We start from the raw sequence: 14,528 nt of genomic DNA, 5'->3' as shown, positions 1-14,528 counted from the left end.
TGGAAAAATCGAAACTGGAAACAGAACTGTTAGAACCTAAGACTAAGGTACTCTCAAGAATGTATAACTTGTTGCTGAGGTGGAATACACAGGATGAAACGGTTAAATCAGCTATGATAAAGTGGGCACAGGACATTGGCTATAATATTATGTTTGCTGACTGGGAAAAGTTATGGACCACCGGTATGAAGTTTACGGCATGTAATGCCTTAAAAGAAAATATTATGAAAATGATATATAGGTGGTACATGACCCCAGTCAAGCTAGCAAAAATATACCACTTGTCAGACAATAAGTGTTGGAAATGTAAGGAAACTGAAGGAACGTTCTTTCACCTCTGGTGGACCTGCCCCAGGGTTAAGGCCTTCTGGGAAATGATATATAATGAGCTGAAAAAGGTATTTAAGTATACCTTCCCTAAGAAACCAGAGGCCTTCCTTTTGGGGATTGTTGGCCAGAGGGTGTTAAAGAATGATAGAACATTTTTTATGTATGCAACAACAGCAGCAAGGATACTCGTCGCTAAATATTGGAAAACCCAAGATTTGCCCACACTGGAAGAATGGCAGATGCAACTGATGGACTACAGCAGAAATGACTGGCAGAATTCGAGACCTGGGAGAGGAAGCAGTGGAAGAGGACTGGAAGAAATTCAAGGACTATTTACAAAAGCACTATAAACTGTACGAGAGTTAAGAAGGATGAGAGATTTGAAAATAACTGGGCACCATAAAATTTGGTGAAAAGATTGCGAGAATGAGTGAATTTTACGAGAAAAATAGATTTTGAATAAATATTATGGTAAGATTAGAGATTTAAGATTTAGATAAAATTATTCAAAGTTAGGGATAAAACATTGGAAAAGTGTACAATAAGAATGGAAATAAGGTGATAATTTGCTGGTTGAGGTTCTATAAATTTGGAAAGTAGGAGTGAGAGACGTGAGGGAGTCCAATAATGAAGAGAAAGAACATTGTTTGTACTCTGTTATGTTGTTTTTTCTTTCTTTTTTTCTTTTTTCTCTCTTTCTATTGTAATAAAAAATCTTCAATAAAAATTAAAAATAATAATAATAATGTATTTATTATCATTACCATTCCCCGCCCCATTTCTTCGTGCTGAGAGAGGCTGTCTGGAAGCAGCAAATAATAATTTCTTCACGCGTTACTTAACCCATTTCTTCATGCAGAAAATAACCATTATTATTATTATTATTATTATTATTATTATTATTGCATTCCTCGCCCCGTTTCTTCATGCAGAAAACAACTGTTATTATTATAGTGTTTTTGCCTGTTTCTTCATGCAGCAAACAACTTCTCCTCCTCCTCTTCTATCGTTCCTCCTCCCGTTTCTTCATGCAGCAAATAATAACAGCAAGTATTATTATTATTATTATTATTACGTTCCTCGCTTCGTTTCTTCATGCAGCAAATAACTATTATTATTATTTTGTTCCCCGCCCCCTGTTTCTTCGTGTTCTGAGAGAGGCCGTCTGGGGGCAGCAAATAATAATAACAGCAACTATTATTATTATTATTATTATTATTATTATTATTATTATTATTTAGTTTGTTCCCCACCCCGTTTCTTCGTGTTCTATGAGAGGCCGTCTAGGAGCAGCAAATTAATTAATTAAATAATAATAATAATAATAATAATAATAATAATAATTTGTTTTCCGCCTCTGAGGGAGGCGGAATAAATAAATAAATAAATAGTAAGTAAGTAAGTAAGTAAGTGTATCTATATTAAATAAATAAATAAATAAAATATTTTAAAATATTGTTCCCCGCCCCTGAGAGAGAGCAAATAAATAAATAAATAAATAAATAAATAAATAAATAAATAAAGTAAGTAAGTAAGTAAGTAAGTAAGTGAGTGAGTGAGTGAGTGAGTGAGTGTATATAAAATAAATAAATAATATATTGTTCCCCGCCCCTGAGAGAGGCCGCCTGGGAGCGGGAAGAGCCTGGCTTCCCGATGAGGCCGCCGCGGGAGGGCCAGCAGCGTCCAAGCAAGCGCCGGCCTCCGGCTCCGCCGGCTCCTCCTTTTCCCTCCCCGCCAGGATGTGAGCTCAGCGGCCGCGCCGCCTCCTTCCTCTTGTGTAATGCTTACCGGTTTCCCGTGCGGCGGCGGCGGCGGCCGAGGAGCCGAGAGCGCTGGGGGCAAGCGCGGCCCTGGCCTCCCGGGACTCCCCGGGGCCAGCTGAGGAGAGGCGGTGAGTTGCCGTTGGCGCGGCGGGAAGGCTCGCGCTCTCTCCCTCACGCCTCGCCTCAGGCGGCGGGAAAGCGCCTGAGGTAAAAGGGCGCGAGGAGGACCCACACGCCGCCCCTGTTGGGAGGAGGGACTTCGCTTTTGAGGGGTCCCCAGCGCTATGGCGGGCCCCCTTTTATTGGGGGACCCTTCATGAAGCCCTCCCTTTCTCTCCCCCCAATACTGCAAAGGGATGTTAAGGAGCAGGAAGTGGTGTTTTCTGAGGGAGGGAGAACGGACGGACCGACTGACGGGCTCATTCATGGGCATGGCAAATAGAAATGTTGACCAGTGTGATGGTGCCTTGGCTTCGTCTCCTTGAATCTGAGACACCACAGAGCGGGGTTTCCCAAACTTGGGTCGCCAGCTGTTTTTTTTAGGACTACAACTCCCATCATCCCTGAACTACTGGTCCTGCTAGCTAAGGATGATGGGAGTTGTAGTCCAAGAACAGTTTGGGAAACTGCTCCAGAAGAGTGTGTGTGTATATACATAATATATATATATATATGTGTGTGTGTACACACACGTGTGTGTGTACAGTGCTTCCCCCCCCTAAAAAGATGTTTAAGGCTACTCTCATTTTGACTCAAGAAAATCACCATTTTATACTTCAGATTGGGAAAAATAAATAAATGGACAAAGGTACTGCACAAAGATTCACAAAATGTTTAGGGGTATGCGTCCCCCCAGAAAAAGGCACTGTGTGTGTGTCTGTGTGTGTGTGTGTGTGTGTGTGTGTACACACATACACACACACACACACACACACACACACACAGGATGAGTCCTTGTGGATACAGAGTACACATGTTCCATGGTGCCTCTTTTAAAACACTCGCCCTGTATATGTGTGTATAATAAAATGTGTGTGTGTGTGTATAATAAAATCTTCCAAAATGAATCTTAGAAGGAAACTGAGGGAAGAGGTGTAAAGTTAAAAGGCGGGGAGAGGTGCGAAATGCTGTGGTAGAAAATGGCCATGGCTTGCCGTGGGAATGTTTCTAGAAGGCTGCTTGGGAAAGTGGTGCCTTTTTAGACTGACTACAATTCCCATCAGCCCCAGTGAGCATGGCCCCATGGTCAGGCGTGATGGGAGTTGTAGTCCAGCAGCGTCTTGGCAGGCACCGGTTCGGAAAAGGCTGCCCTATTAAATATTCTGTGTTAAGGGAAGTGGGAGCCTTTGGGTTATTAAATGCTGTGATCTTAGACACGTTGTGCAAAATGGGAACATAAGGGGACATAACAGCCTCAGGTGACTCGATGGGTTAGTGCGCAGGGGGTTGGACAAGATGACCCTCGGTCCCTTCCAACTCTGCAGTCCTATGACCCACCTAGTCCAACATCCTGTTCTTTCAGTGTGTGTGAGTCCTATAAGAAGCCCAAAAGCAGGATAGTGCAATAGCACTATTCCCCCTTGTGATTTCCAGCAACTGGGCTCTAGATCGACTTGCCGCCCCATTCTACACTTTCTAATTGATATTTTAAATCAAATTGGTGCATATGTGGACTCAGTTCAATAACACTAATAAAACAAGACATTAAAAACAAATTATTATTTATAAAATATTTAAAAATACAGCCACTTAATAGTAATTTGTGTGTTTCAAAATGAAATTACGGTATATATTGTGTGTCATTTGTGAAGAGCAATGCAGCTGAGATGAACAAATCGCCCTCTTGTCTTTTTTTAGGCAGAGTTGTGACGAAGAACTAAAGGTCTGCCATGGGGAACCAGCTGGCTGGTATTGCCCCTTCTCAGATCCTCTCCGTTGACAGCTATTTCTCCGACATCCATGACTTTGAATATGACAAAAGCTTGGGCAGTACTCGGTTTTTTAAAGTTGCCCGAGCCAAGCACAGAGAAGGTCTGGTGGTCGTCAAGGTGTTTGCAATTCAAGATCCAACTTTACCGTTAACTAGTTACAAGCAGGAGCTGGAGGAGCTGAAAATAAGGTTGAATTCTGCGCAAAACTGTCTTCCCTTCCAGAAGGCCACATTATCTGAAAAAGCAGCCATGCTTTTCAGGCAGTATGTACGAGATAATCTCTATGACCGTATTAGTACTCGTCCGTTCCTGAACAACATTGAGAAACGGTGGATAGCCTTCCAGATCTTGACTGCAGTGGACCAAGCACACAGGTCTGGGGTCCGTCACGGAGACATCAAAACTGAAAATGTCATGGTGACCAGCTGGAACTGGGTCCTTCTAACAGATTTTGCTAGTTTTAAACCAACCTACCTTCCTGAAGACAACCCTGCTGATTTCAATTATTTCTTTGATACGTCAAGAAGGAGGACTTGCTACATTGCTCCAGAGCGCTTTGTTGATGGCAGCATATTTGCAACGGAACTGGAGAATATGAGAGATCCTTCCACTCCCCTGGTGGACTTGGCTAACAGTAATCAACGAAGCAGGGGGGAACTAAAGCGTGCAATGGACATCTTTTCTGCAGGTACTTTAAAGTGATCAATTAAATGACGTGCATAAGTTGTGCCTTCATAGAAAGTGTTGCTTTCTGATTTCTGGGGGAGGAGTGGGGAACTTAGTGCAATCTTGTGATGAACTAAAACCATCAACCTTTTCCAGATATAATGTATGAGATACAGCATAGAACTACAGTGGTACCTTGGTTCTCAAACTTAATCTGTTCTGGCAGTCCATCCCAAAACCAAAGTGTTCCAAAACCAAGGCATGCTTTCCCATAGAAAGTAATGCAGAATGGATCAATCCATTCCAGACCTTTAAAAACAACCCCTAAAACAGCAATTTAACAAGAGGTTTACTATCTAACGAGACCATTGATCCATAAAATGAAAGCAATAAACAATGTACTGCAGTCACACAATCAGTAGCTGAACTGGGTTCCACAAACAAAAAGAGCTGCAAAAACAAAAATGCAAAATAAATAGCAAAAACAGACAGACCTCAGCATAACACTCAAAATGGAAGTGGCACTCAAATCGGAAGCGTAACACTCAAAACGGAAGCGTAACACTCAAAATGGAAGTGTAGCACTCAAATCGGAAGCGTAACACTCAAAACGGAGCACATTCGGCTTCCGAAAAATGTTTGCAAACCGGAACACTTACTTTCAGGTTTGCAGTGTTTGGGTTCCAAGTTGAGTACCAAGGTGTTTGAGAACCAAGGTACCACTGTACAGGTTTTACTTCACAGACACATTGGTCTGCATGATAATTCTTAGCATTCCTTGTGAATTCTCAAGTCTTCCTGTGATTAGCAAAGTATAATGTTTAGCAGGAGGCTCCACATTTGTCCAGCCAAAGTATATATTAAAAAATAACATATAGTACATCTCCTGTAATCATACGACTTCAGAATGTAATGGGAAAATACATCGTTGAAAGCTTCTCTGTGTAAAAATCATAATAAAATCATTGCGTATAGAAAACTTGCAAGTAAGTATGAAGGGTCCTAGCTTAGCCTTCTCCCCAGTATGCTAGTTTTTCCCATTTAGAATGGTGGTGTTCTTTGTTTGCTTCCTTGTATTTTTTAAAACAAACAAGCATGTCATTCTCTCATCTGCGTTCTGAAATGGTACTGTCCCAGGAGACTTACTCTAATTTCTGTAGTTGTGAAGTACATTGAGTAACAGTAGCATCTCTGTATTTTAATGGTGATTCATACTGGGCTAATTTCTATGCCTCTCAGGGTGCTTCCAGATGTGGGCTTAATATTACAAAAAGGCTATTGAGACATTGCAATAGGGCATTGTAACTTGCTGGATTTTCCCTTTTCTGGAAAATCCGGATTAAAGGTGGGGGGAGGAAATATGGAGCGGTATTTTGATGTCAATAGCATTGTATTGAATGCCTAATGAACACCATTCCCCCATAAACACCTGTCTGGAAGCAATCTGAAAGCACTTCCTGGTGTCAGATCCATGTGGCTGCTTAGGTTCCACTGGGGTCTCTGCATTAAGCCTGTGGATTGTAGTGGGAGGATTGGTCACATGAGTTAGCCCCAGATACATTAGTGAAATTGTAAAACATGCTCACAATAAACCTTATAATTTCATGATCCACAATATTTTTTTGTTGGCGTCAATGTCTTCTTACTATTTAGAGGCCGGGCATCTTGCCCTGGTGCTGACAGTTATTTGCACTTCTGTCATTCTTCCTAAGTGATGTGAATCTACATGCAGGTTTGGGGGCTTCATCATGTTGGGCAGCCCTTTATTGTTTCTGCTTCAGGAAACAATGGTTCTTACCTTGGTTGAGAAATCCTACAGTCAACTGAAGGACAGAGAAACTAACTCCAGGCACATCTAGAGAAGAACAGCTTATTTTCATACTTTCCTTCCTTTTTCAATAAACAGTATTTGGTGGGACCTTTTCTGCCTAGCTGTCAGTGTATGATGTGGGTTCATACAGTGTTCTGAATGCAGTCAACTGGTAGCATATAGTCCCGCTAATTCAGTAGCAGGAAATATGGATGCCAACAGGTGCTGAATGCTCCTTTTCTCCAGGCTGTAAAGGTTAATCTACAATTTTGAACTCCACATAGAGTTCTGTCTACACAGCAGCCCTAGTCATATTGTTTTGGGCGACTGATCATCCCTTGTGGGTGTGTGGGTGTGTAAAACATCTTCAAGCCTGCACGTATTCTTACTGGTCCTCAGTGATGGTTTCCAATATCATTTGAACACCAGAGGGGAAAAAGGATGCGGTTGATACACTTTTCCCACACACCCCAATTTGATGGAGTTTCTATTTCTTTTAAAAGAAATAGAATGCCCTCCCATCAGATGTTAAGGAGATGAGTAATTATATAACATTTAGGAAACAACTGAGGGAAACCCTGTATAGGGAAGCTTTTTAAGGTTTAATGTTTTACTAAACCACAGAGCCTCTTGGGCTTGCTGATCAGAAGGTTGGCAGTTCGAAAACCCCATGATGGGGTGAGCTCCCGTTGTTCGGTCCCAGCTCCTGCCCACCTAGCAGTTTGAAAGCATGTCAAAGTGCAAGTAGATAAATAGGTACCGCTCCAGTAGGAAGGTAAATGGCGTTTCCGTGCGCTGCTCTGGTTTGCCAGAAGCGGCTTAGTCATGCTGGCCACATGACATGGAAGCCATCTGCAGACAAACGTCGGCTCCCTCGGCCAGTAAAGAGATAAGTGCACAATCCCAGAGTCGTCCGCAACTGGACCTAACGGTCAGGGGTACCTTTACCTTATGTTTTTATATATGCTGGAAGCTGCCCAGAGTGGCTGGGGCAACCCAGTCAGATGGCGAGGTACTACTACTACTACTACTACAACAAGTTTATTATTATTATTATTATTATTATTAGTAGTAGTAGTAGTAGTAGTATTTATTATAGCAAAAGAGTTAGAAAAAGCAAGTTCCTGTGCTGCAAGCTGAAGTCTTCATCAGCCTCCTGATGTCAGTTTTTGGAGTGCAGGATTATGGTTCTATATTGGTAATTAGAGCACTTAGGGCTGGAAGTTGAACTATAGAGGTGGAGAGAAGTGATGTCTTCTTAAATGCTAGAACTTGAAAAGGATTATGTGGCCAATTGGAAAGTGACATCATCTCCATCTTTTATAGTCTTTGGTTATGAGCAGGCGAAACAAGAGATGTCTACCAAATAATTCTCAGGAAGCTGTTCTGTATTTTCCAGGTTGCGTAATAGCTGAGCTCTTTACAGAAGGTGTACCTCTGTTTGACTTGTCACAGCTTTTGGCGTATAGAAATGGCCTCTTTTCCCCTGAACAAGTCCTGAATAAAATTGAAGACCGGAGTATTAGAGAACTGGTAACTAAATCCACTCTATTTACAGTGGCTTATTGCATTTTCCATACCTACTTTAATAATAAAGCATTGCCTTCACCTTGCTCTTTTTGCTCTCTTTTATCTGAAGGTTACCCAGATGATCCACTGCGAACCAGAAAAACGTTTAGCAGCTGAAGACTACTTGAAACAACAACGAAACAACGCATTTCCTGAAATATTTTATACTTTCCTCCAGCCTTACATGGCACAGTTTGCCAAGGAAACCTTTGTATCTGCAGATGAGCGCATCCTCGTTATACGTAAAGATCTGGACAATATTATCCATAATCTCTGTGGACATGACCAAACCGAAAAAGCTGAAGGAGAGACAAAGGAAAATGGGCTGGTCATTTTGGTGTCGGTGATAACGTCATGCCTTCAGACCCTCAAATACTGTGATTCAAAGCTGGCTGCTTTGGAACTGATTCTCCAGTTGGCACCCAGGTTAAGTGTGGAAATTCTGCTGGACCGTATCACGCCTTATCTCTTGCATTTCAGCAATGACTCTGTGCCCAGAGTAAGGGCAGAAGCCGTTAGGACACTCACTAAAGTTCTTGCTCTGGTCAAAGAAGTACCACGTAATGATATCAATATCTACCCAGAATACATCTTGCCAGGTATTGCACATTTGGCCCAAGATGAAGCCACTATTGTCCGACTGGCTTATGCTGGTAAGAGGGGAGATGGGGGGGGCATTGGGGAAGGTTTTCTTTGATGTCATTGCATTTCTTTTTTTTAATCACAGAACTGGAATAAAGAGGGAAGTGTCTGCAAATGTAGATTTTTATTTAGTGCTGAATTTATTTTTCCTTGTATGAGAATTTTTTTTGGGGGGTGGAATTCTCAGAATGACCTATTGTGTCTAAATTAAATAAATAGGCCAGAATGTCAATGGCAAAAACATGTTTGGGTCCTACCATCTGCCTGTCTTACTGCTCTAAAAATAACAAACCAACCAGGAGTGTGCCCTGCTACTTGTGCTTCTGACACAAGAATGCCAGAATGATCATTGGTTTTTTGGGATCTGAAACAAGTTTGTCTAGTCCTGAATTCTGTTTTTGCCAGTAGTCAGTGAGGGGGGGTCTCTTGGAGCTCACACAAAATGTGATGGTAGTGCAAAGGTCCATATGGCACAGACATGAAATGGGCATTAATTGGTGGCTCTTGCCCATGCCCTGCCTCCCCCCCAAAAAAAAAACTGGTAAAGGAAGCAATTTCGCAAAGTTCAAGCTTGGTTTTCTATGCTTAGGGGTAAGCCAGTATAAAGGTAAAGGTAAAGGGTCCAGTCGTGACTGACTCTGGGGTTGCTGCGCTCATCTCGCTTCTGGGTCATGTGGCTTCCGGGTCATGTGATGAACCAGAGCAGTGCACAGAAACACCGTTTACGTTCCCGCCAGAGCGGTACCTATTTATCTAATTGCACTTTGATGTGCTTTCAAACTGCTAGGTTGGCAGGAGCAGGGACCAAGCAACGGGAGCTCACCCGTCGCGGGGATTCGAACTGCCGACCTTCTGATTGGCAAGTCCTAGGCTCTGTGGTTTAACCCACAGCACCACCTGCGTCCCAGTATATAAGATGCTGTTATTCTGAGACACTTCACATTTTAATCACATAGCACCTGTGCTTAAAACTATTGCCACTGTTGCTGTTGTTGTTAATCTTTTTTTTAAAAAAACTTGGATTATCTGTCTCTCACATCCTGCTCTGATATTTGCAGAAAACATAGCACTGTTGGCAGAAACTGCTCTGAGATTCCTAGAACTTGTCCAGTTGAAAAACTTGAACATGGAGAATGAACCAAATAGTGAAGAAATGGATGATGCAACACACCCAAGTGAAAATTATGATACTGGTAATGTATCTTTCACTTTCCTTTACTTAGAGCATGCTCATATGAATACTTATTGGGGAGTAAGCCCAATTGGATGTAGTGGTTGTTGTGTCCAAATGAACATGCATAGACTCCAGAGACTGTTAATTTTTTTATCTTTATGGTTCAGATTCCAGAAGGATGCTGAGAACTTCCACTTCTTGAGAGCTACAGTAGGGATTTAAGATAATCTCCCAATTCTTAATGAGAAAGAGGCACCAAAAGACCAATGTCACAGTCAAGTCAGGATACCTTTATCCAGTCCTTCAGAAAATCAGTCTGGTGATCATCCTAGCAAGAAATTATGACTTAAGGATAGCCATCACCCTTCTTGGCATTTTAAAGCTCTGTGGAACTTGACAGACCACAGAGAAAACATTGTCCTGCAAGGCAGCCTAAAAATAGCTGCTCAAAGAAGATAAAATATTTTGAATAAATAAGAGTTTTGCAAGTAAAGCAGAAGTGGGGAACATGAGGCACAGGGGGCGGACTTAGCAATCCAGGCCTTTCTAACTGGCCTTTGGACTCTCCCCAGGCCACACCACTCCCATTGCTTTGTGCCCTTATCAAGCCCTTATCAATCAAAGTGGCAGAGTGACCGTTATCTGTGATAATGCCTCTTGTTTGCTTGGATGGCTAGATGTGTTTGCGGGAGGTAGAAATCTCCACCAGTTGTGTGTCTGGAATATGGCCTACTGTACAAAGTTAAGAGTCATATCAGTTTTTCCATCAACCTTTGCCTCTGGCCTCATCCACCACTGGCATGTGTCCCTGGAAGGTTGCTGATGAGGTAATGTAGCCTTCTGGCTGAAATAAGTTCTTCATCGCTAAAGTAGAGCCTTCCATATTCCCTATACAGTGGTACCTCGGGTTACATACGCTTTAGGTTACAGACTCCACTAACCCAGAAATATTACCTTGGGTTAAGAACTTTGCTTCAGGAAGAGAACAGAAATTGTGCAGCGGCAGCAGGAGGCCACGTTAGTTAAAATGGTGCTTCAGGTTAAAAACAGTTTCAGGTTAAGTACGGACCTCTGGAAAGAATTAAGTTCTTAACCCGAGGTACCACTGTAGTGTTAAGGAGATCACTCCAATGGTTGTAAGTGCACAGGTATATCCTCAACACTGAAGTGCATGAGGAAAGTAATGCTTGCAGAGTGAACTTTAGGTTGTGTGCAGCAAGTACAGTGGTACCTCAGGTTACATACGCTTCAGGTTACATATGCTTCAGGTGACAGACTCCGCTAACCCAGAAATAGTGCTTCAGGTTAAGAACTTTGCTTCAGGATCAGAACAGAAATCGTGCTCCGGCGGCGCGGCAGCAGCAGGAGGTCCCATTAGCTAAAGTGGTCTTCAGGTTAAGAACAGTTTCAGGTTAAGAACGGACCTCCCGAACGAATTAAGTACTTAACCTGAGATATCACTGTACCTCTAAAGAAGAGTTGCTTCCTAGTTTCTAAAATCTAAGGTATTTCATTGAGCAAATAGTCAGGGAGACTTTTAGTTGTTCCTTCACTTTCAATGTGGCGCATCTACTCTAAACCTCTCACTCCAAGGCTACACAAAGCTCCCCACAAGTGGTTCGTCTCCTGATCAAAATGTTTTTCTACCCACAATTGCATGCTGGTCCTGCTTCTGCTCATTCTCCCTTTCTCTGTTCTATCCACCATCCCTTCCCCTGCCATCTGAAGGACAGTCTTTTATCCTTGTGCTCCACAAGCCGCTGCAAGCCTAGAGTAACCTTTGAAGTTATAGGAATGACTAGAAAATTGAATTTCTTGGGCCTTGTTAACATAGTGCTTTTTCTGCATATTTGCTGACCTACTTACACACGTAACCACATACATTCAACAGGTAGATCACGATCCACTAGCAGATTGTGGGGGGTCCGTGGTAGATCGAAGTAGATCACGGACTGCCCCCCCCAAAAAAAAACTCTGGTAGATCACTGCCAGTTTTTTATAGTGGGAGTAGATTTCAGTCTCTTGAAATTTGGACATGCCTGGCATACATGATTCCTTTAGAAGCAGTGACATTGTCAGTGCAGCAAATTGGATACCATAACCTCAACCAGTTTAGAACAAGGAAGCATAGAAACTCAATGCGAGTGTTGCAGTTCATGTGGGGCTGTGACTGCGCCCTGATGTGTATGCTGTGGGCCCAACCCATGGCCTTTGACCACCCATGGCCTAATGCCGTTATATATATGAGTGTGTGTGTGTTTTAAAAATATATATTAAATAATACAAAAATAATGACCCACAAAAGGAGGGATTCCTGAGTGCAAATAATACATCACAAGGATGATAACACAGTCACATCTGGTTTTCCCTTAACCTTTTTCTATGGTCCTTCTTTGTAGAGCTTCAGGCTTTGCATGAAATGGTCCAGCAGAAAGTTGTCACTTTGCTGAGCGACCCAGAAAACATTGTGAAGCAGACCCTGATGGAAAATGGAATAACTCGCCTTTGTGTCTTTTTTGGTCGTCAAAAAGCCAACGATGTTCTCCTCTCCCATATGATCACCTTTCTCAACGATAAGAATGACTGGCATTTACGAGGAGCGTTTTTTGACAGCATAGTGGGTATGTGCTTGACAACAAATACCAGCTTTTTATCCTGAGGTCACAGTTGGGCTGATAGCTTTATTAGGACCCACCCCAAAGTCACAGAAATGTGGTAAGCTTTCACGTTTTCCAGGACTGTTCATCAGATGAGATGTTATACAAAGCAAGGGGTAGTGAGTGCAAGATTCCTTTTATGTTCAGATTGATAGAATGAATTAGTCTAAGCACAAGGAAGGAACACAGTCCCTCAAGCCTGTCACAGAAGACACTTTAACCTCAAAGCCAACATCTAGGAGAAGTTTTATTAAGAGACAGGGTGGTATTTTAAGTAAATAAACCTAGTTAATCTATGGAAGACTAGTTGCATCAGCCTATTACTCGCAGGCAAGGTCACTCCAAGTGTAGAAGCAACATGTACGGTGAAGGAGGCAGGCATGTTTTATACTATGTTTTGGGCACAGTGGTTGTCAGTATATGGAAACATCACCGCTGCAGACAGCTACATTGTTGACATCACATGATGCGCCTATCTGTGGGAAAGAAGAATTTCCCAGGACGTTCACAGGCTGGATAACTCTTTGTGAAGAGTGTAATTTGAAACCTTCCGTTTGCGTTTGCACAGGAAGTTTGTCAGATTTGCTGGAAGAACTGAACTGAAAGGACGTGTTTTTCTCTAGTGCTGTAATGTCAGGAATAAACATCATGTAAATAGATTTCTGACTTATTTTCTTTCCCCTGCGAAAGCAGGAGAGAGGGGTTGTGCATTTTACCCACTCTTGGGAAAATGTCGCCTATCAAAATCTCCCTGGTCTGTCTGGATGTCAGCCAGAGTAGGTTACCGGTAAGCAAGCTCCGAGGACAGTGAGAGGGGCCAGCCTCTGTGGAGGGGGCAAGAGTAGTATCAGTTCAGCCCTGGCCTGCTCATATTTTGCACAATGCAACAAAATATTTTACAGATAGCCATCTTCCCACACAGTTCTGGATTGGCTGTACAAAGCATTCCCTGCTTTGTATAACACCTTGCCTGATGAAAACTTCCAGAGAATTTGAAAAATTGCCACATTTTTGTAAACTTATTGGTTGATCCTCATAAAGGTATTTTCCAGCTGTGGAATTCATAGTTTTTTCTTGGGGACTAGCACAGCTACCTTTTGCTTTTTATAAGCAGATTTTCAGTGTATGAAATGATGGTCTGTTTTAACACAGACTAATTGTCTGTGTTTGAGTGGCAGTGCTCCCCAACCTGGTCCCCTCCAGGTGTTTTGGACTACAAGTCCCACCAGCCCCAGCCAGCAAAGCCAGTAGTCAGGGCTGATGAAACATCCAAAACACCTGCAGAGTACAGGTTGAGGAAGGGTTGACTAAGGACTAAGGCAGGCATGGCCAAACTTGGCCCTCCATATGTTTTGGGACTACAATTCCCATCATCCCTGACCACTGGTCCTGTTAGCTAGGGATGATGGGAGTTGTAGTTGCAAAACGTCTGGAGGGCCAAGTTTGGCCATGCCTGGCCTAAGGTGTGGCAATAACAGCTGAATCATCTTATGTTTGAGTAACAATAATAAATACATATGAATTACCCTGTTGGATATGACCAACAATATATCTGGTGCAGTTCTCTGTACCCAGTTAGATGCTTCCTAGCAGCTCACAAGGGAGATAATATAGTCATATTCCATCTCTTGATGTTTATCTCTCACATGTTTTAATCAGAGGTAAATTAAGTCCCATTCTTCACTCTTACAACTCATAGATCTGTCCGTCATGACTATATGGCAATCTTAAAGTCATCTGTGCTAGTGGCCATAATGTTATCTTGTGGCAGTGGAATCCATTACAGTGGTACATTGGTTCCCGAAGGCTTAGTTGATGAACAAATTGGCTCCCAAACGCCGAAAACCTGGAAGTAAGTGTTCCGGTTTGTGAACGTTTTTCGGAAGCTGAATGTCCGTTTTGGCTGTTGGCATTGTTTCTGGGGCCAATCAGAAGCCGCGCCTTGGTTTGCAAATGTTTTGTAAGTCGAATGGACTTCCAGAACAG

At 42.5% G+C, this 14,528-nt stretch overlaps 1 protein-coding gene across 2 annotated transcripts in view; it reads left to right on the top strand.

Moving 5' to 3' along the window:
• The first annotated feature begins 1,991 nt into the window (after positions 1-1,991).
• Positions 1,992-14,528, top strand: part of PIK3R4 (phosphoinositide-3-kinase regulatory subunit 4) — a 30,401-nt gene continuing 17,864 nt past the window's right edge. The window contains exons 1-6 of one of the 2 annotated variants that reach the window (XM_083705564.1): positions 1,992-2,221; positions 3,951-4,712; positions 7,900-8,033; positions 8,140-8,722; positions 9,770-9,904; positions 12,285-12,506. In XM_083705564.1, coding sequence (XP_083561690.1) covers positions 3,983-4,712; positions 7,900-8,033; positions 8,140-8,722; positions 9,770-9,904; positions 12,285-12,506 — 1,804 coding nt within the window. In that variant the 5' untranslated portion in view covers positions 1,992-2,221; positions 3,951-3,982. Of the gene's footprint in view, positions 2,301-3,950; positions 4,713-7,899; positions 8,034-8,139; positions 8,723-9,769; positions 9,905-12,284; positions 12,507-14,528 lie in introns of both variants that reach the window. The other variant, XM_083705565.1, reaches the window with a different exon arrangement.

This window comes from Podarcis gaigeae (genome assembly GCF_964106915.1).
Source record: "Podarcis gaigeae genome assembly, chromosome: 12".
NCBI classification, from domain to species: domain Eukaryota; kingdom Metazoa; phylum Chordata; class Lepidosauria; order Squamata; family Lacertidae; genus Podarcis; species Podarcis gaigeae.
The sequence above is the reverse complement of the archived record's forward strand: the minus strand, read 5'-3'. Positions and strand labels throughout refer to the sequence as shown.